At 39.3% G+C, this 23894-nt stretch overlaps 1 protein-coding gene across 1 annotated transcript in view; it reads left to right on the top strand.

Moving 5' to 3' along the window:
* Positions 1–23894, top strand: part of tgfbr2l (transforming growth factor beta receptor-like) — a 98837-nt gene that overhangs the window by 65797 nt on the left and 9146 nt on the right. The window contains exons 4-5 of the mRNA XM_060827860.1: positions 8128–8948; positions 19145–19286. Of these exons, the coding sequence (XP_060683843.1) occupies positions 8128–8948; positions 19145–19286 (963 nt within the window). The remainder of the gene's footprint in view (positions 1–8127; positions 8949–19144; positions 19287–23894) is intronic.

Raw genomic sequence — 23894 nt, 5'->3', positions numbered from 1 at the left:
CACCACCCTCTGTCTTCTTTCAGCTAGCCAATTTCTGACCTAAACCGCTAACTCACCCTCGATCCCATGCCTCCACATTTTCTGCAATAGCCTATCATGGGGAACCTTATCAAACACTTTACTGAAATCCATATGCACACCACATCAATTACTTTACCCTCATCCACCTGTTTGGTCACCTTCTCAAAGAAATCAATAAGGTTTGTGAGGCATACCTACCCTTCACAAAACCATGTTGACTATCTCTAATCAAATTATTTCTTTATAGATGATTATAAATCCTATCTCTCATAATCCTTTCCAAAACTTTGCCCACAACAGAAGTAAGGCTCACTGGTCTATAACTTCCAGGGTTGTTTCTATTCTTCTTCTTGAATAAGTGGTCAACATTTGCTATCCTCCAGTCTTCTGGCACTATTCCTGTAGACAATGACGACATAAAGATCAAAGCCAAAGGCTCTGCAATCTCCTCCCTGGCTTCCCAGAGAACCTCAGGATAAATCCCATCAGATCCAGAAGGCTTACCTATTTTCACACTTTACAGAATTGCTAATACCTCCTCGTGAACTTCAATCCCTCCTGGTCTAGTAGCCTGTATCTTAGTATTCACCTTGACGACATTACGTTTTTCCTGTGTGAATGTTGACGAAAAATATTCATTTAGCATCTCTGCAATCTTTTCGGACTCCATGCACAACTTCCGACCGCTATCTTTGGCCCTAATCTTACCTTAGTTATTCCTTTATTCCTGACATACCTATAGAAAGCTTTAGGTTTTCCTTGATCCTGCGTGCCAAAGACTTCTCATGTCCCCTCCTGGCTCCTCTTAGCTCTCTTTTTAGGTCCTTCCTGGCTAACTTGTAACCCTCAAGCACCCTAACTGATCCTTCATGTCTCATATTTACTTAAGCCTCTTTTTTCCTCTTGACAAGAGATTCAACCCCTTTAGTAAACCACGGTTCCCTCGCTCGACAACTTGCTCCCTGCCTGACAGGTACATATTTATCAAGGACATGCAGTAGCTGTTTCTTGAACAAGCTTCACATTTCAATTGTGCCCATCCCCTGCATTTTTCTTCCCCATCCTATGCATCCTAAATCTTGCCTAATTGTATCATAATTGCTTTTCCCCCAGCTATAACTCTTGCCATGAGGTATGTACCTATCTCTTTCCAACGCTAAGGTAAACGTAACCGAATTGTGGTCACTATCACTAAAGTGTTCACCTACCTCCAAATTCAACACCTGGTTTGGTTCATTACCCAGTGCCAAATCCAATGTGGCCTTGCGTCTTGTTTGTCTATCTACGTACTGTGTTAAGAAACTCTTCTGCGCACAATGGACATAAACTGATCCATCTAAAGTATTTAACCTCTAAAGTTTCCAGTCAATATTTGGAAAGTTAAAGACACCTTAACAACTACCCTATTACTTTCACTCCTATCCAGAATCACCTTTGCAATCCTTTCCCCTACATAACTATTTGGAGGCCTATAGAAAACTGCCAACAGGGTGACTTCTCTTTTTCTGTTTCTAACGTCAGCCCAAACTACCTCACTAGACAAGTCCTCAAATGTCCTTTCTGCTACTGTAACACTGTCCTTGACTAACAATGTCACACCTCCTCCTCGCTTACTAAACATCTGAACTCCATAGCCTGCAACCACCATTCCTGTCCCTTCTCTATCCATGATTCTGAAATGGCCACAACTTCAAAGTCCCAGGTGCAAGTTCATCCACCTTATTCCGGATGCTTCTGGCATTGAAGTAGACACATTTCAAACCACCCCCCTGCCTGCAGGTGTAATCCTGCAAACTTGAAACCTTACCAATGACCTCACTACTCTCAACCTCCTGTAAACTGGAGCTACAATGCAGGTTCCCATCCCCCTACTGAATTAGTTTAAACTCTCCTGAAGAGCATTAGCAAATTCCCTCCCCCACCAGGATATTGGTACCCCTCTGGTTCAGGTGTAGACCATCTAGTTTGTAGAGTTTCCACCTACCCCAAAATGAGCCCCAATTATCCAAGTATCTGAATCCCTCTCTCCTGCACCATCTCTTGAGCTACCTGTTCAACTGCTCTCTCCCTATACCTCGCCTTACTAGCATGTGACATGGGTAACAAACCAGAGATAACAACTCTCTTTGTTCTAGCTTTAAGCATTCACCCTTGCTCCCTGAATTTCTGCCTTACATCCCCATCCCTTTTCCTACCTATGTTGTTGGTGCCTATGTAGACCACAACTTGGGGGCTGCTCCCCTTCCCCCCCAAAGATCCTGAAAGCATGATCCAAGACGTCACGGACCCTGGCACCTGGGAGGCAATACACCAACCACGAGTCTCACTCATTCCCACAGAATCTCCTATCTTTCCCCTAACTATGGAGTCCCCAATGACTAATGCTCTACTCCTCTCCCCACTTTCCTTCTGAGCCAGAGACCTGTACCCCATGACCTATCCTTGGTAAGTCATTCCCCCCAAAACAGTATGATTGTTATATAGGGGAATAGCCACATGGCATCCCTGCACTGACTGCTTCTTATCCCTTATAATAGTCATCCAACTATCTTCATTTCAAGGAGTAACCACCTCCCTGTTGCTTTTATCTATTATTGTCTGTGCCTCCTGAATGATCCTGAGTTCATGCAGTTCCAGCTCCAGTACCCTAACATGGTCGTCAAGGAGCTAGAGTTGGTGCACTTCCTGCAGGTGGACTCAGCTGGGACACTAATGGTGTCCCTCACCTCAAACATCCTACAGGAGAAACATTGTCCTGCCTGCACTGCCATCCCTGCTATCTTCCCTTCCTACGAAACGAAAGAGGTAAAAGAAGCTTACCCGATTTTCCCCTAGTGATGTAAGGTTAGAGGATGTGGGTGAGTGGGTGGGTGAGAGGCCCTACAGGTGTAGGGTCTCAGGTTTAGCAAACAATCAACCTATACACTTGTAGGGGAAAAAAGTCCCAGAAGCCTCTGCACTCTGGTAAGTTTTTTAATGAAGAGTTTACCTTCCCAACAGCCCCTGGTTTCTGCTCTCACAGGTCCCTCTGCAGAAATTACGAACTCTTCTTTTAAATTTCTTTTGCTTTATCAATACATTTATTAGTTCTGAGGTTCAAGTAGTTGTCAAGGGATTTCATTAGTTCTCAAAAGTATCTATTGCTTCTTTTACCTTTGGACAAGCTTTAACATCATCAGCTATCCTCCTAACCATGAATAGAACTGTACTTTCTTTCTCAGTTTCTTAATTAGCATCTGGTTTGGAAGCTACGCTGTTTATCAGAAATTTTTCTTGAAAATGTCTCATTCTATGTTCTATTTAGCTCGTCTCTGAAGTTAAGTATTTCTGGCAATATTATTTCTGATGCTCTATCTTCCCAATGTAATTAAGTATTTTGGTATTGTAAAGGCTTTTCCCCCCACAGTAATAGTAATTCTGCTGTACATTACAGCTATACTAGAGGGTTTCTTCATGTGTTGCAGCTACAATGAAGGATTCCAACTTTCTACTGCCTGAGTGGAGTCTCCCAAACTTTCTGTCCCAGTTAGACAGGATATTCCCTCAACTCAGCACCGCCCTCCTAACCTGCAATCCTCTTCCTGACCTCTCCGCCCCCACCCCACTCCGGCCTATCACCCTCACCTTGACCTCCTTCCACCTATCCCACCTCCATCGCCCCTCCCCCTAGTCCCTCCTCCCTACCTTTTATCTTAGCCTGCTTGGCTCTCTCTCTTATTCCTGATGAAGGGCTTATGCTCGAAACGTCGAATTCTCTATTCCTGAGATGCTGCCTGGCCTGCTGTGCTTTGACCAGCAACACATTTGCAGCAGGATATTCTTTTAATCTGTCCAAAGTTATTGTTTTAATTACTGGCTTTGTGATGTCTCTAGCTCTGCAATGTTGGATTAATACATCTTTCATGACCATTTACTTTTTTTTCAAACAATCTCTCCAATATCTGCTCACTTGCCACTGAACTGCAGGTTGGATCTGCTCACACAAATCATGACCTCTCAATGCAGCCAGCATCTACTTTGCAGTTATTAGTTCTCCAACTCAATAGAGTTGCTAACTCTCCTGTTGCAGCTCATCTCTGAAATGTTTTTACCTCTTCACTGGAGTTTTCTTCCTTGTTAAGGATTGTCAGTAAGGTTTCTTCTCCAGAGTTCTTAAATTTCAACTCTATCCTGTTGATCTTTTTCCCCTGTATCCTACTGTTGACTGTGCAGTATGAGCAGGTGAATTAAAGCTGTGTCTGAAGATCTCACACTGTTGCTTACCATATATTGTAACAGAAGTCAAATAAAATCCACACCACTGTCTACCATGGTGTCATATCAGGACACTACACTGTTTGAGATGCTGCTCATAAAAAAGAGGATAGTGGCAGCAACATTTATTAAGTGCTGGAAACTACAAAGCTTGCTTGGTCTTCTGTGATAGAGGAAAGCCAATTCCTAGTCTAACTGGAAGTGTATCTTATAGTTAATAAAGCTAGCAAGTAACAGGTTATGAGGATAGGATAGACATTCTTACAGAGACTTTGACTAGGACTAGATGTCTCACTCCTACCACATACTAGACTCTTCTGCCCACAAATCCATATGACTACTTCATTGTGGCAGGTGCTTATTTTATGCTATTCTTCAGTATTAACTCTGTCAGGATAACCAAAATATCATTGTTCCATAAATTTAATACCACTCCAACAATTAACCCAAGCACAGTTCAAATTCATTCTAAACCATGAAACAGGTAAACCATTTCCATCAATACATTAATAATAACATAATCCAAAACAGTACAACACAGGAACAGGCCCTTCACCTTGCAAGCCTGTGCCAATTCCTAATCCTAATTTGGACCCACTACTTATTACCCATATGTGGTTTTGATCCCTCTGTTTGCCTAACATTCATGTGTCTATCAATATATGCCTTAAACATTGCTAATGTGCTTCCCACCACCTCCACCAGTGGTGTGTTCCAGGCACCCACCATCCTCTGGATGAAAATTTTCCCTGCCTTCTCTCCTAAACGTTCCCCAACTCACCTTAACTGTGCCCTCTTGTAGTTGGCCTTTCCACCTGGGAAGAGCCTCTGGGAAGAGCATCCTATCTATGCCTCTCATAATTTTGTAGACCTCAAGCAAGTTGGCCCTCACCCTTCATCTTTCCAGTGAAAACAATCTGATTTTATCCAACCTCTCCTCATAACTAAAACCCTCCAGACCAGGCAACATCCTGGTAAACCTTCTCTGCACCCTCCCTAGAGCATTCATATCCTTTTGGTAGTGTGGCGACCAGAACTGCATGCAATATTCCAAATGTGGCCTAACTAAAGTTTATACAGCTGTCACATAACTTGCCATCTTTTTATATCCGATGCCCCAGCCACTGAAGGCAAGTGTGCTGTATGCCTTCTTGAACACCTTATCCATTTGTGTTGCCACATTCATGGATCTGTGGACCTGTATGCCCATATCCCTCTGTATGTCAATGATCCTCATGGTTTTGACATTTATTGTAATTTGCACCTGAATTGCATCTTCCAAAACGCATCACCTCACATTTGTCTGGATTATACTCCATCTGCCATTTCTCTGCCCAAATTTGCAATCTACCTATATCCTGCTCTACATTTTCACAATCATCCTCACTATCTGCAACTCCGCCAATTTTGGTGTCATTTGCAAACTTACTAATCAAGCCACCTACATTTTCCACCAAACCATTTAGATATATATTATAAACCACAAAAGTCCCAGTACTGATCCCTGTGGAACACCACCAGTTACTGATCTCCATTCTGAAAAGCGCCCTTCTGATGTTACTCTCTCTCTTCTATGAATCAATTTTGTATCCATGTAGCCAAATCAAACCCAATCCAATGAGATTTCTCCCTTTAGTACCAAATACCCATTATTATTACCCGTTAAAGCATATTCAATAGCAGAATATGTGAAATTTTCTCTAACATTAGGGATTGAACCAATTCCCTATCACAAGGGATGGCAATCTTTTGGCTCCTTTTTTTCAGACAAAACCAGAGTTACTTAAAAGAAATTATTCACTTTTTTAAATGATCTGAAGTAAACCAATGTCAGTTTGTCATAAGCTTCAGTCATTGGTGCTGCATTCCTGGAGATACACAAGATGTGCCCACAAGTTTTATTTCCTCAATTTTATATTGATCTCCTTGAATCATAAGTATCTGATATCACCAGCAAATTCCACAAATTCACTTTCTTAACTTTGTGCCCATGGGCTGCTGGAACAAAATTACGTGCATGAAACACAGCAGTCTTAATAATATCGGAATCTGCAAATGGTTCATACGAAAGAGGTTACTAAATTTATAACACTTTTCCCAACAAAAAAATTTTGTGTTAGAATTGTCTGAAGTTCCTATGGCTATGTAAACTTTGTAGTACTTGTGCATCCTTAATCCTTGAGTCTTGGGACTGGGCCTTTGCCAGACCAGAAAATTTGCCCAATCACAGGAAGTCGAGTATATCCAATGCATTTGCACTTTAAAATTCAGCTTGACTCATATCAATCACAAGACTGTTAGATGAGTGGTTTTTCAATCAGAAGCCTAAAACAGCATTTAAGGTATCCATGTTGGATAGATTATAACAAAAAGCAATATGACTAAAGATCTGTGCAGAGCAACTTCAGGGAAAACTAGATACCATGTGGGTTCTACATCACAGATATTTCTGCACCACAGATCCAAATTTGGGAAGTACAGTCTGTAGCAATTTTATCAAATGAGAAAAAAAATTGCATTTCAACTCCTTTCTCACTGGATATGGACACTAGGTAAATACAGTAATTTTTGCCAAATCAAAAGTAGGAGCTAATCCCTGTTCACATACTTGAAGCCTTTTCCTGTCCAGTTCAAGTTTCCTGGTTTCAAACTTTCATTATAATTTCAAGTTTTTGAATTTCTCTCTTTCTCTTTCTCTCTCTCTCTTTCTCGCTCTCTCTCGCTCTCTCTCTTTCTCTCTCTCTTTCAAATTATAGTTTTCATTTTGCTTTCATTTTCTTCTCAACTTCATGTTATTTCACTTTCAAATAAACCTTAGCCAAATCCATTTATATTTCATCTGGATTACCTTTTTCTTCCTCAAGGTAAAAATATTGAACCAATGCCTCAACTATTTCCGACTTAGTCAAAATTATTAGAATTATTTTAATTTTTCTGTTTTAATATTTTCTTTTGTCAACAGCTACAATGTCTTCACATAATTCTGCCTTTTAAGGAAAGCTTCAGAAATAGTTATAAACCTTTTCACCTTTCCAATGAATGTTCCAATGTTCACTGTGAAAGTTTGTTTTTAATCTTAGCACAGCCTGTGGATTCAAAATCCTGCAAAAGCCCAAGTTTTTAAAGATCCCCATGAAGACCAATAAATTCTTCCAAAAAAAAACCTTAATTAAAAGCTGAATGGAGAAATGTGAATATGAGAAGATTTTATGTCAAAGCTGTTACTGCAACAAAACAACTTAAAGTATTTTAAACAACTTACTATGTTTGTTGATACGTATTAAACTACAAATACCCCTCTTTATTTTTAACAAAACCAATAAATCCCATTACCAGATATTAGATTAACTGTTCTTTAAGCACGTTTTCAATAGTCGTGGAATCAGTCCAAAGTTGTTCTTATTTATTGAGGATTTAGAGCTTTTCCTTTCTTAGCTTGGTAACTTGTAACCCTGAACAGTAATGGCCACTGATGTGACTATAATCAGCAACTGAGTATTTATGGGTTTCAACTTGGCCAAGGGTAGATATGGAATCTTAACCATTTTCTTCCTCCCTTGATGGGTAAAATTGCAAATAGTTCAGTATAAGCAGAAAGGGTCATTCAAATAATTATATGGGCCCCAAACTGCAAATCCACTGAGGGACCATAAAAGTCCACCTAATATTTAATGCTTCTGTCCTTCTGTTTGATGAAATATTTGTGATTGCCCGACATCACCTATTCAAATACCTTTAATACTAATGGTTTTCATTCCATGTTATTTGTAAAGTATTTACCTCAGAGTACAATGACACAACATTCCTAGTAAAGGAGGTTAATATTTTACCTTAATTACATTTTTTTTCCAGAATATCCAATACCACAAAAAAATGAGGTATTTCCTGTGGCTGTGTTGAGCCTACTCCCACCTATCCTGATTGCTTTCATGATAACGATGGCATTTTATCTCTTTCGCACTCGGCAACAGAGAAAAGTGAACAAGGATTGGCCACAGAAACAGAGAGAGCACCAAAGCCTCACTAGGACTGACATGAAAAAACCTGGAGAGTACGATGGAAAATGCACTGTTACAATTGATGATGGTCAGTCTGACATCAGTGCAACATGTGCCAACAACATCAATCACAATAATGAACTGTTGCCAATTGAACTGGATGGCATTGTTGGAAAAGGTAGATTTGCAGAAGTCTGGAGAGCAAAACTCAAACATAGTGCTTCAGGCCAATATGAAACTGTTGCAGTGAAAATCTTTCCTTGTGAAGAATATCCATCATGGAGAACTGAAAAGAAGATCTTCTCAGACGTTGATCTCAAACATGAGAGTGTGCTCCAGTTTCTCACAGCAGAGGAAAGAGTAAGAGGAATGGAAAAACAATACTGGCTCATTACAGCTTATCACAGTGTGGGAAATCTACAGGATTTCCTCACAAACCACATTCTGACCTGGACAGACATGTATATGATGACAGGATCCCTTGTAAATGGGGTTGCTCACCTTCACAGTGACTATACTGCGTGTGGCACCCCAAAGATTCCTATATCTCACAGAGACATTAAAAGTACAAACATTCTGGTTAAAAACAAACAGGAATGTGTTTTGTGTGATTTTGGTCTGGCACTGAGGCTTGATCCATCTCTAACAGCTGAAGACTTTGCAAATAGTGGCCAGGTGAGTATAACATGACTTTTGATAGATTGTATTGCAAAATGAAGCTGATTAATGTAACATAGCCTGACCACTTAAATCATGGTTTGATTGTATTAAAACAACAGAAAAATCAATATTTTTAAACCTATGAGTAGATATAAACGCAATGGCTCCACTTGATCATGCACAAAATTGAATTTTGTCATTTTGCTTCCAATCCTGCATTGCAGGCTGTTAGAGTTTGAACATGGATTCAACAGAATGACAGTACCTAAATTGTAGAAAATTGGGTGTTGACAGCGTACCTAGTATGTCTTTCCAAAGTGCCTAGTGGTATGCTAGGAATGCTCCACACAGAATTGTTTATCACGATGTACACAGATAAATCCATTCAGGTTTCAATTATAGACTCTCCTTCTCTCCTAAATATTTTTGTTTTTTCTAATTTACCATATAACGTCAAAGAAGCAGCTACCTTAATGTACAAATCTTGACAGATAATGCTGATGTAATATTTAGCTTTGGAGAATAACAATGTAGGCATGAGTCTGATCTCCTTTTCCATACATGTACACTAGCGAAGGTTTGATATTGGTTGATTATCCGGTATGGAGACCATGAATTGATTTTTCCTTTTTACAGAATACTGGGGTTATGGCTTCTTCCTGCTGCTGAAACTATTACCATCCTATTAACAAATGCAGAATTAAACCCAGGAGCTTCCTGGATTGTAGATTCCGTATTACAGCAAAAATACTCTTTTTCTTTAAGTATGGGAGGGGATTTCCATTCATAAATTATGTAATGACTTTATTCGTTAAATGGTACTTAATGTAATAATAAATCTTTCCGAATAGCTGCTGTACATACAAAACCTGAGAATTGCTGAAATATACGTTTTGATGAAGCTTTTCATCCTGCACTCATCAGGACAATTCACGCAAATACAAATTCAAAGGGAAAACCAATATTTATACTGCATAAGAGGAGAGTGTAGGTTAACAAGTGGATTCTCATTGGGAGAGGCATTATGTTGCAATGCTATGTTTGATCTGATGCTATTAGACTTCATGGAATCCAGAGTTAATGTTGAGGATCCCAGTTCAACTTATTTGCCTGCATACCAATGTGTCACTTCCACCAACAGGCATTAGCGAATCTAATGACCAGAAACTGAATTGGACTAGCCATATAAGTACTGTGGATACAAGAATTGGTCAGACGATAAGAAATCTGCAGTGCGTAACTCAATTCGACTCCCCAGACCCAGGGTCTGTTCACCATCTACAAGGCACAAGTCAGGAGTGTGATGGAATACTCCCCACATGCCTGGATAATTGTAACTTTAACAAGACTCAAGAAACTTGACACAATCCAGGACAAAATAGCCCACTTAATTGGCACCACATCCACAAATATTTCCTCACTTCACTGACTTTCAGTAGCAGTAGTGTCTACCATCTACAAGATGCACTGCAGAAATTCACCAAGGTGCCTTAGATTGCCTTTGTCATCTAGCTGGACAAGGGTAGCAGACACAAAGGAACACCACCATCTGCAAGTTCCCCTCCAATCCACTCACCACCTTGACTTGAAAATGACATTGCTATTCCTTTAGTGTTGCACGGGTTTCCTCCGGGTGCTCCGGTTTCCTCCCACAGACCAAAAAGATGTGCAGGTCAGGTGGATTGGCCATGTTAAATTGTCCATAGTGTTAGCTACATTAGTCAGAGGGAAGTGGGTCTGGTGGGTTACTCTTCAGAGGGTCGGTGTGGACTTGTTGGGCCGAAGGGCCTGTTTCCACACTGTAGGGAATCTAATCATAAAATCTAAAAAAAAGTGTCCCTTCTTCAGAAGTAATAAAGCCATCCTTAACAAACTAATATCAATTCTGTTCCAATATTAGATACCATTTTCCAACATCACAGTGAATGAATTGAAAATTTATAAAATCGTAGGTCAGTTTGTGAGTGTTATTTTCTAGATTTCCCTGATGGTCTTAAGGGTAAGCAATTGGAACTAATGGAAATATCAGAATTTTCAAGTATTAAATGCATAGGGCTTGTATTTCTGGTACATTTTGCAAAACTCAATTTAAATATGTTAGCTAAATAATGTAAGTCATGGAGTCATACAACATGGAAACAGATCCTTCAGTCCAACTCATCCATGCCAATCAGATTTCCTGAACTGAACAAGTCTCATTTGCCAGCATTTGGCCTGTATCCCTCTAAACCTTTCCTATCCATTTACCTCTCTAAATGTCTTTAAAATGTTATAATTGTACTCGCCTTTAACATTTCAACTGGCAGATCGTTTCATATACACATTACCCTCTTTGTCAAAAGGTTGGTCCTGAGGTTCATTTTAAATCTTTTCCCTCCCACCTGAACTATGCCCTCTAGCTTTGGATTCCCCTACTAGAGGGAAAAGACCTTGGCTATTCACCTTAACTATGCCACTCATGATTTTATGAATCTCCATGAGGTCACCCCTCTGCCTTCTATGCTCCAGGGATAAAAGTCCCAGCCTATTCAGCCACTCACTATAACTCAAACCTCCAGTCTTGGTCATGTAGAAACATGGAAACATAGAAGATAGGAATAGGAAGAGGCCATTCAGCCAATAGAACCTGTTCCGCCATTCATCACGCTCAGGGCACTTCATCCAACTCAGCAGCCTAATCCCACTTTCTCCCTATAACCTTTAATCCCATCTGCCCCACGTGCTATATCTAACCACCTCTTGAATACGTCCAGTGCTTTGGCATCAACTTCTTGCTGTGGTAATGAAATCCACAGTCTCACCGCTCTTTGGGTGAAGAAATGTCTCATCTGTCCTAAATGGTCCACCCCGTATCCTCAGACTATGACCCCTAGTTCTGGATGCACCCAAAATTGAGAACATCTGCCCTGCATCTACCTTGTCTAGTCCTGTCAGAATTCAATAAGTCTCCACGAGGTCTTCCCTCATTCGACTGAACTCCAGCAGAAACAGTCCTCATCTAGTCAATCTCTCCTCATACATCAGTCCCACCATCCCAGGAATCAGCCTGGTAAACCTTCGCTGCACTTCCTCGAGAGCAAGAGCATCCTTCTTCAGAAAAGGAGACCAAGGCTGCATACAATATTCTAGGTGTGGCCTCACCAAGGCCCTGTATAACTGCAACAACACATCCCTGCTCCTGTACTCAAAACCTCTCGCAATGAAGGCCAACACACCATTTGCCTTCTTTACCTCATGCTGCACCTGTATGCCTACCTTCAGTGACTGGTGCACAAGAACACCTAGGTCCCAGTGCACACTCCCCTCTTCCAATTTATAGCCACTCGGATCATAATCTGCCACATTGTCATTCACTTTGGAAGCAAAAACTTCACATTTCTCCAAATTACACTGCATCTGCCATTGATTTGCCCACTCATCCAACCTGTCCAGATCATGCTGAAGGATATCTTCATCCTTGTCACAAAGTTCTCCCTCCCACCCAACTTCGTATCATCTGCAAACTTTGAGATGTTACATTTTGTTCCCTTATCCAAATCATTAATATACATTGTGAATAGCTGGGTCCCAGCACCAAACCCTGTGGCACCCCAATAATTTGAAAAAGACCCATTCATTCCTCTTCTTTGTTTCCTTTCTGTCAACCAGTTTTCTATCCATCTCAATACACTTCCTTAAAAATCTTTTTTGACACCTCCAATAACATCCTTCCCATAGCAGAGTGTTATGTACGAGACCAACCACCCCAAAATATATCAAGAAGATATCCTGAACACCAACTTTTTTCTTATTTTTAAAGACAAGTGTAAGGCATTATGTTCCAGATGCAATTTGATTGGTCATACTTCTAGGTTTGAAGCAAAATTTTTAAAGATTAGCTTAACTAACTATATGAATATATTTAAAATATATTTAAAAAGTTGACATGTATGCTAATTAGCACTGATTAGCTGTTCCAAGATAGTAACATCCCATAAACATACCCTTGATAGAGGCAAATTCTGTAAAATAGATTGTCTCACATGCAAAGTTTCTCCAGACCAGAAGGAAGGAACAACAAGAGAAAATTCTGAGCGACAGAGTGAACTGAAGCATTTTGCTGTAGCGGGGAGAGATGTATAGCAGCTTCTAAACCCTAACAACTGCTGAAAGTTAAACAAATATCTTAGTTAGTTGGAAGCTTGACCACACACATTCAGGCTACTTCTGTTGTTCCAACTTTTTAAAAATTATAAGATTTCACAAACTGTTTACTTTATTGGATTGGAACAGAGTGCTCAACACCTCTGTCTCAATGCCTCTTCATAAAAAAAAACCCCAGGACAATATACACCTTTTAAAGCCATTGTGTCGACAAACCTTCCCTCTTAAAGAAAATGAATAGTCAATATACAAAGATGGCATCTTTTTAAAAAAGTTTTATGCTATTAGTGCATGATAATACATATACATTACATTGTCTATAAGCATGCAAGCATTCACTACTACAGTCCATTTAATCATTTTTCTCATTATTGAATGCTTTCATTTTCCTTCATTAAAGTTGAGACAACGCATTAGCAAGTATATTTTTGCATCCTGCCATATGTATACTTTTCCAATTGAATGGCTGCAATAATAAGCTCCATATAAACAAACAGTCTGGTATCATTTATCCTTATTTTGTTCCAAAAATTTTAAGGGGTTATTATCAATGTGTACGCTTGTCTTAGATACATCATTGGCAACATAAGTGTTGCAATGTTGCAATGTCAACTTCAAACTCAAGCGCTCCTTCTGAATTGTGGAATATTTCTGTTAATGAATATTCAGCTTATTGGAAAAGTACCCAATAGCTCTTTCTTTCTTCTCAATGTCTTGCAAATTTATAGCGTCAACACTCACATCACTCACATTGATAGTCACTCTGAATGACATTGCAGAGTGTTATGGACTAGGTCAGACCCCCCTCAAAACATTTCAAGAAAGTAGCCCAGACTCTAACTTTGCCAGTTTAAACAGTCGTAGAGTGGATTATCCAGGAGCGAGGCAGTTGGCCCAACCCCTTAGTTTTAGACAAGATTACTGAATGAAATGCAAACGAGAACAGAATATAGAACAACTTAACCTACCTACAAACCCAAAGATTATCCCAACTTAATGCTCCTGTTCCAATTACTTGCAACAATCCCCATAAACACCTCTTGGCAAAAAAGGAACAATCAAACATAGGGTCTTACAGGAGAGAAAGAGATGGCAGACAGATTCAGTATGGAACACCTTCTTCAATGTAGCTGGTTTTTTACCGATAGCCTCAAAGCTGACTGCCAGCTTTCTCTGAACAGCCAAAATGCTTAAAAAAAACAAACCAAACCAGAAAAAAGGCTCTGCTGGGAGAACTGGCCATTCCCTTTTCATTGTACATTTTTTTAAACTTGAAAGTCCATTATCTGAGGCAGTATCTGTTATCTATAATCAAATTGGCTCTAAACCCATCCAAGCCAGACCTTTCAAGAAGTCTACATCATACAACACTTGTGAAAAAAAAACCAAGGACAACATACAACCTTGTTAAAGGAGCAGATTCATAACAGTAGTTAGTGTGGCTAACACTGAAACAGTAGTTAACACAGCTTTCAGATTGTCAAATGCCTTCCGGTACTCTTCCATCCACTGAAATTTTCTGCTCCTCATCAACAGGTCAGTCAGTGGAGTAATGAAGCTGCTGAAATTAGTAGGAATTTCCAATAGGAACCATTCAATCTCAGGAATATCTGTTCATTGATGTTATGGGAGACTCCCCAATAACCTTTGTTTTCACGTCCCATAGAGCCATTTATCCGTGTCCAATAACATGATCCAGGAATGTGACTTGATCTTTTGTGAACTCACTCTTAGCCAAGTTTATCACCAAGCCTGCCTACCAAAGTTGAATGAACAATTCCGATAGATGGTCCAAATGTTCCTTCCATGTGTGACTAAAAATCACCAGATTGTTTATGTGTACCACAATTGGGTAATAGCAAAATGACTTGAATAGTTTTTGAAATGTAACTGATATATTCTTTACATCAAATGGTGTGACTTCAAACTGGTATAGTCCATTTGGTGTCACACAAGCTGAATGTGCCTTCGCTCTTTTGGATAAAGCTGACTGCCAGTGTCGTCTGAGTAAATCCAACATGGAAATATAAGCTCTGAGGAAGGGTCACTGCACCCGAAGCGTTAACTTTGATTTCTCTTCACTGATGCCGCCAGACCTTCTGAGCTTTTCTAGCAATCTCTGTTTTTGTTAGAAATCTAAGTTGCTTGTCCCAACTTCTCAATACAGTCTTACAAACATGGAATAGGATATGAATCAGATTTTGTAACTGCATTGGCTTTGTGATAGTCCACTCAAAGTCTCAGGGTATCATCTAATTTTGGCACCATGATTTTGGGTATACTCCATTCACTGGAACTCACTTTGATCATGTCATCCTCTGAGCATGCTTTCAATCCTTTTTGAACCTGCGCCAACTTTAGAGAGTTAAGACTATAAAGATGTTGCTGAATTGGAACAGCAGTCCCTATATCTACATCAGATAAAATTAGATTAGTACATACTCAGCTTACTCCCACATATCTCCCCATGTGACTGTAATAACTCAGGTCATTTTGATTTTCCTCTGGAGGATAACCCAATAATTTATCTCAATTTTTGAGAACTTCCTCATTGTCCAATTCAATTTGAGGAACATCCAATTTCAAATCATCTGAACATGGTTCTTCACTCTGTGTTGTAACCAGTAACACATTCTCCTTTTGCTTTCCTTTCTGCTTTCTTTTCTATCAAAATACCTTATGAGCATATTCACATGACACACTTTGTGAGGTTTCTTCCCATCTGGCATTCTGATGAAATATTCACCTCACTCAATTTCCTTTTGATTTGATAAAGTCCACTAAACTTTGGTTACAACACAGAGTGAAGAACCATATTCAGATGATACAAATATCTCAGCAAGAGGCCCAGCAATCACTTCTCTAGCTTCCCACAGAGTTCTCGGGTACACCTGATCAGGTCCTTGGGATTTATCCACTTTTAACCGTTTCAAGACACACAGCACTCCCCCGTCTGTAATCTGGACATTTTGCAAGATGTCACCACCTATTTCCCTATAGTCTATAACTTCCATTTCCTTTTCCACAGTAAATACTGATGCAAAATATTAATTTTGTATCTCCCCCACTTTCTGTGGCTCCACACAAAGGCCGCCTTGCTTATCTTTGAGGGGCCCTATTCTCTTCCTAGTTACCGTTTTGTCCTTAATAGATTTGTAAAAACCCTTTGGATTCTCCTTAATTCTATTTGCCAACACCATCTCATGTTCCTTTTTGCCCTCCTGATTTCCCTCTTAAGTATACTCCTACTTCCTCTCCCTATAGCTCAAACCTTCCAATCCTGGCAACATACTTGTAAATCTTATTTGAATCCTTTCAAGTTTCACAATGTCCTTCCTATAGCATGTAGACCAGAATTGCACACAATATTCCAATAGTGACGTAATCAATGTCCTGTACAGCTGCAACATGACCTCTCATTTCCTATACTCAATGCTCTGACCAATACCAAATGCCTTCTTCACTATCCTATCTACCTGCAACTCCACTTGCAAGAAACTATGAACCTGCACTCCAAGGTCTCTTTGTTCAGCAATATTCCCCAGGACTTTACCATTAAGATATAAGTTCTACCCTTATTTACCTTTCTAAAATGCAGCATCTCACGTTTATCACTGGGGCGGCATGGTGGCTCAGTGGTTAGCACTGCTGCCTCACAGCACCAGGGTCCTAGGTTCGATTCTAGCCTTGGGCAACTGTCTGTGTGGAGTTTGCACATTCTCCCTGTGTCTGCGTGGGTTTCCTCTGGGTGCTCCGGTTTTCTCCGGGTGCTCCGGTTTCCTCCCACAGTTACAAAGATGTGCAGGTCAGGTGAATTGGCCATGCTAAATTGCCTGTAGTGTTAGGTGCATCAGTCAGAGGGAAATAGGTCTGGTGGGTTACTCTTTGGAGAGTCAGTATGGACTGGTAGGGCTAAAGGGCCTGTTTCCACACTGTAAGAAATCTAATCTAATCTAATCTTAAATTCCATCTGCCACTCCTCAACCTAGTGGCCCATCTGATCAAGATCCCATTGTACCCTGAGGTAACCTTCTTCGTTGTCCATTACACCTTCACTTTAGGTGTCATCTGCAAACTTGCTAACTATACTTCCTACGTTCACATCCAAATCATTTATATAAAAAGATGAAAAGCACTGGACCTAATACCAATTCTTGTAACACACCTCTGGTCACGGGCCTCCAGTCTGAAAAGCAACTCTCCACCACCGCCTTCTACCTTCAAGCCAGTTCTGTATCCAATTGGCTAGTTTTCCCCCCATTCCGTGTGATCTAACCTTGTTAATCAGTCTACCCATGTCTGCATGAGTTTCTGTCAGGTGCTGTAGCTTCCCATCCCCCAACCAAGTCCAAAGATGTAAAGTTTAAGTGGATTGTCATAGTAAATTGTTCATAGTGTCCAGGGATGTGAGGCTAGCTGGATTAGCCATTGTAAATGCAGGCTCACAGGGATACGATGGGGGGCTGGGTTTTGGTTTGGATGGGATACTCTTGAGGGCTGGTACAGACTTGATGAGCTGAACAGCTTCTTTCTGCACAATAGGAGTTCTATAATGAGTGGGTTTTAGCATGAGTATAGAATGCACTGACTGAGAATGTTTTCACTGGAGATTGGAAGAATGAGGGATGTCTTGATTGAAGTGTATTAAGTCCTGAATGGTTTGGACAAGGTGGATGTTGACTCTCGATGAGTCCAGAACTAGGGGTCATTTTAAAATTAGAGATACCCTTTAAGGACAGAGATCAGGATAACATTTTATTCTGAGGATTTTGCAAATTTAAAACTCTGCCTCAGAATGCAATGGAGGTGAGATAATTGAAAATTTTTAAGGTGTGGCAGGCAATTTATTTTTCTTAAGTGAGGGAGGCCCAAGGTTGTCAGGAGTAGATGCTCCCCCAAAAGCATGAATCTTATTTTGTCAAATTATATTTGCAATGCTTCTCTGAAGCAATTTGTAACATTTCATTGCATTAAAGGAACAATGTGAATGCACAATATTATTCTTGTTATTCAAAGATTCTATGATTCTATGTTGTTGATATTTCCTTCCCTTTCCAAAATCTTTTGCGCACACACTTTGATGTGTGGCACATAATATCTATGTGTACATTATGATTTATGTTGTAATGTGCTGAAAGTCATTTGCTTATAGTTCAAATGTATTTCAGTGTTTATGTAGCCACTAGTTTAGTCTTTAGTACCTGATACATAATGCATTACCACTCAGAATGAGGTTATTTAGCAAAGCATCAGGCAAGCATTTTTAATTTTAGATCTTATTAAGTTCAATCATCACCATCTGTCATGGTGGAATTCAAACCCATGCCTCCAGAATTAACTGGAGTCTCTGGAGAGACGCAGTTACTGTTACAAGGGCATCACTGGTTCAGCGAGCATTTGCTGCCTATCCCTAATTGCCCAGAGGGCAGTTAATAGTCAGTCACATTGCTGTAGGCCTGGAGTTGCATGGAGGCCAGACCAGATAAGGATGGCAGTTCCCCAGTTCCCATCTGTGAATCAGATGGGGTTTTTCTGCTGGGATAGGATTTGAACGCAGGTCCCTAGAACATTACCTGGGATTCTGGAGTAACAGTCCAGTGATAATACCACTAGGCCCTCACCTCCCCTAAATTCCCGGTAGAGCGAATTCACCACTATGCCACTTTAAGTCTCCTCTTAATTACTCTAATTTTAAAATAAAACAGGATGGTTATGAGATAAAGTTAAGATTATTAACTTAAACAAAACAATTCTTCATCTAAAACATCTTAATATTGTTATGCAGCTATAATCTTGCTGAAATTATCATTTGATCAGTTAGGAACTATAATATGGCAATACAATGTGATGTCAAGTGACCTAAGATGAGAGAATATATTTATTTGACCAGGAATGAAAGTTTATCTTTAAGTGCTATTTTAAAAGCAATTCATTTCTGAAGGCTGCATGTTTGATTTTCGAGTATATACCATTCTTGTTGTTTGTTCTTACTACATTCAATATTCACAGTTGAATAAACAAAATTTGCCACTATGTAAGCAAACAGAAATTATTGTCTTGTTGCACAGGTTGGCACTGCCAGGTATATGGCACCTGAAGTCCTAGAATCTCGTGTAAACCTGGAAGATCTCGAGTCATTTAAACAGATGGATATATACTCAATGGCCCTGGTTCTATGGGAAATGGCTTCTCGATGTGAGGTCATTGGAGGTAAGATCAACATCAGATCATCAAATGTTTAGTTTTTAAATGATACAGAGAAAATTCTACTGCTACCTAAACTAATAAAAACATATAATTCTTAGAAAAATGTTCTGAAAGTATAGAACAGGTTGAGGAAGTCCAAAACTAGAGGGCATACGTTTAAGGTGAGAGGGGAATGATTTATAAGGGATGTAAAGGGCAACTTTTTCTCACACAGGGTGGCGCATGTATGGAATGAACTTCCACAGAAAGTGGTGGAGGCTGGTACAGTTACAATATTTCAAAGGCATCTGGATGAGCATATGAATAGGAATGGTTTAGAGAGATTTGGGCCAAATCCCGACAAAAGGGATCAGATTTATCTAGGATATCTGACCAACATGGACAAGTTAGACCAAAGGGTCTGTATTCGTACTGTATATCTCTATGACTCTTTATTACTATGAATATTTGTTCTACTGGCTTTTTATTGTAAGTTCTCCTGAGACAGCTATTGTATTGCCCCCTGTACCTCTTATTATTTCATGGGAAGAGGATCCCAGTTGTGTTACAGCAATATCTTTTCACGTATCTATCTCATTGTTATCCTTTCTGAACTTGCATTTATCTCAACTGTGACTTTTTTATTTGGTTAACATCTACAAATCTGCTCTGTTACAAATTACACTAAAGCAGCTCAAATCCTGTCACAATGAAGACCAAGCAAGATATATTTAATTTGCTTCACAATAAATGCAACAAGAAAGTAAGAGCCATACAGCTAGTTTTGTTGTCTTAGACGTTCCCAAGCAACTGTCGGCAGCTGCTTTTCTATTGCAGTCATATTCCCAGGAGAAGTCAATTCTGTTTCTGATTGTTTCATCAGGTAAGTTTAAATAAGCAAAGGTCAAATGTTCCACTTTATTTATCTTTCCTTGATTGGAAACAGGACTTTATTGAGTACCTACTGAGAACAAAGTGATGTGACTAAACCTCTCCAAATCACAAGGACTAAAATTGGTCTTGGTCATAGCACAATATGGGTGATAACCAATCAGAATTTGTTCCTACACCTTGATTTTTATTTTCCCCAACTTTGACTTCCTTGCTTAGCCAGTTAATTTTCTTTACAGTATGGGGTGATGATAATGTGGATGGATCTGTAAATATCCAGGAGGTCGCTTGACAATTTGGAACTTTAATTCAGCACTTGGCAAGGCAGAGGCCTGAATGTAATGGATTAGCATTTCTTTCTTCCTGTTACCCTCTAATTTTTCATCTTTCTTATTTCATTACGTCATCTTAGCTGTATGCTTTAATCAAATTTAGGATTTTCCATTCCCTCATCAAAATGTTCCTTTATACCATATAATGGGTTTCCTATTGTATATGATTTAACTTGTTAACATCCTGAGATTGAGGTTTTTATTTATTTTCCAAAAATCAATGGAAAATAAAATCAGGTGGGACATCCAATGGGTGGCTAATCTGCTACCACAAATTTCCACCTCAAATAAGTAAAAATGTTACTCCATTTCTTACAAACTGTTCTGATAAACACTGTTCTCATTCCAGGAAAGACTGAAAGGAAATAACCCACAAAAAAAGTTGGATCGTAAAGAACAAGCAGTTGTGATTGATTAGATTTCTAATTAAATAATCCTATCCTACTGCAGCCAAATTTGAGACAGTTTTCAAACAATATTAATCAGTTCTTTCCTTAAGTAGTAAGTGATGATGCAGGTCATTACGGTATACGCATGTTTTGTCAACACGCATCGGCTATTAATGCAATTGATGAGTTGTGAATGCTGTTTGGATAACACAAAATTTCTACTGAAAGAGTAAAGCAATTTTTTTATTGCTTTCTTCTACAGTGTAATTTTCAATTGTGGTTTTCCACAGCACGATCTTTACGGTGCAAGGTTGCAGAGGAACCCAACTGTTGCATTATACTAGAAAGGCCTGTGTAGTTAATGTTAATTTAAGTATTATTAACATGGATCTTATTATGCATATGCCAATGTTGCAACATGTGACTAGTCCTTTTATTTATTCCATATCCAGAAGTGTTATCACATATCACTGAATGGTGTTCGCCACACCAAGTTCCCATGAATGTTTTGAATACTATTAACTGCTAGTTAGTTCCCTTTTTTTATACCCAGAAGTGTTATCACACACAGCTGAGGGACCTTCCCACCACCAAAACCACCATGACTTTTTTGCTTTTTTTTTAACTTCTGTCCACCATGAGGAAAAACACCTGTATCGTCAATTCAATATTTACAAACACAGCCCATTATTGACAATGCAAACCATCAAAAGTGGAAGTGGATCAGGACTAATTCAACATGGAATTGGATGGAGAAATAAGGCACTGTATCTCCTCCAATGTTCACTGCTCTCTAAAGACATCAAAAGCACTACATGCTTCTTTGCTAATGAATCCCAAGTAGTAACTAGCTCCTTTTTTAAAAATATCTACCCTGAAGTGTTATCTCCCACAACTGAGCAACTTTCCCTCCACCAAAATCACCATAACCATGTCTTTTAGCTAGTCATTATTTAGTTAGCATATATTATTTTTCTAATCAGCTTGTTGATAGATATTATTACACACTTCTGAAGCAGGTGGGAAATGAACCCAGGCCTCTCAGTGCAGGGCTGGGGCACGACCATTGCTCCACAAGAGGGCATGCTTTCCTGCAGCTAGTAATCCCAGGTGATCTCCCATCCAAGTACTAACTTGGCCTGAGTCTGCTAAGCTTCTGAGACCAAATGAGAGCAGACTCATTCAGGCTGGTGTGACCATATTGCTCTGCCAATGTGCTGGATCCCATTGTCATGCCAAGTTATTTATACCTAAACTACAAATGAATGGGAGGTGCTGCAGCTCTTTGGTGACACCTCTAGGCAATATAATGTTAGAACAGCATAGTAACGTAAAGCTGTATTTCTTGTGCAAAATGTATACAAGTAATAAACATAGTTATGATTTCTCATTGTATTAAACTATATTTAACTTCTTTCATACTTAAATATAAAGTTAGCTCGAGTTTTTGAAAATTATAATTTGTAATTTAGCTTTTTGATTTCGATACCTAATTTATGTCTATGGGAGAATTCTACACCATTTAAAATTCTACATTATATACAATTACATTGCTCAAGGATCATCATCAGAACTGTTTTGCTTACTAAATATTTTAGTTTGTATATTTCCTTAATGTTCATGGATAGAAACACACCAAAAAATGAGGATACGATGAATCTGCTCCAGCCATAAAATGTAAGAGCAAAAGATCATTCAGTCCATTGTAGCTGCTCTACTATTCGATGAGATCATGACTGATCAAATAATCCTCAACTCCACTTACTTCAGAGCCTTACTTATTTAAAAACTCCATCTCTGCCTCATATATACTTAATGGCCCAGCTTTAAAAGCCCTCTACTTTAAAGAATTCCACGGGTTCACCACACTCAGAAGAAATGCCTCCTCACCTCTGTTTTAAAGGTTTGACCCCTTATCCTGAGATGATGCCTTCTGATCCTAGACTCTCCCATGTGGGGAAACCATCTTTCCACATCTACCCTGTGAAGTCCTCTAAGAAACTTGCATGTTTCATTAAGGTCGCCTTTCATTTCTTCTTTTTTCTAACAAATACAGACCCACTCTATTCAACCTTTCTTCAGAAGGCAATCCTTCCAAAACTTGCGTCAGCCAAGTGAATTTTCCTTGGACTGTCTCCAATGTGACCATATCTTTCCTTACATTAGGGCCCAAAACTGTTCACAATATTTCAGCTGTGATCTGACTGATGCCTTTTATAGTTTTAGCAAACATCCCTACTTTTATACTCCATCTCCTTTGAAAGAAAGGCCAACATTCCATTTGCCTGTCCTATTACTATTACTTGCTGAATGTGGATTCTAGCTTTTAGTGATTCATGGATGAGGACTCCTAAATCTGTTTTCTCCATATCTTTCAACAGTCTTTCTCTATTTAAGTACTATTCGGTGCCTTTATTCTTCCTGCTAAAGTGCACAACCTCCCATTTCCCTACATTATACTCCAACTACCAAGTTTTTGTCAATTCATTTAAGCTGTCTGTATCCCTCTGCAGACTGTATGTGTCATCCTTATCAATTGCCTTCTCATCTATTTCATGTCATGGGCAAACTTGGCAATAGTACATACATTCAAGATATTAATATATAGTAAATCATTGTGGCCCAACACTGATCCCTATGACACCACTAGTTAAAAGATTCCATCCAGGAAGTATCGGGAAGAGCTTAAACCTGTCTTCTATTAGATAGCCAATCCTTTAACCATGCTAACATATTGCCCTGGCACCATGGGCTCTTATTAAGTAGCCTAATATGTGGTACCTTATCAAAAGACATCACATTTTACTAAATATTTTAGAAAATACTGTATCCATCAAAAGCCCAGCAGTAGTCAATTTGTTCATTGCTTAGCTAGTAATAATTTGAGATTAATCATTATGGTAGGAGATGGATTCACAGATGCTTGGGCAAATGGCTATTATTTATAATAATTAATCGTGAGTGATGGATGTTGAAGGTTGTGGTATCATAGTCCTACTTAATAGGTTCTCAATAAAGTT

The sequence above is a fragment of the Hemiscyllium ocellatum genome, chromosome 7 (genome assembly GCF_020745735.1).
Source record: "Hemiscyllium ocellatum isolate sHemOce1 chromosome 7, sHemOce1.pat.X.cur, whole genome shotgun sequence".
NCBI lineage: Eukaryota > Metazoa > Chordata > Chondrichthyes > Orectolobiformes > Hemiscylliidae > Hemiscyllium > Hemiscyllium ocellatum.
The sequence above is the reverse complement of the archived record's forward strand: the minus strand, read 5'-3'. Positions and strand labels throughout refer to the sequence as shown.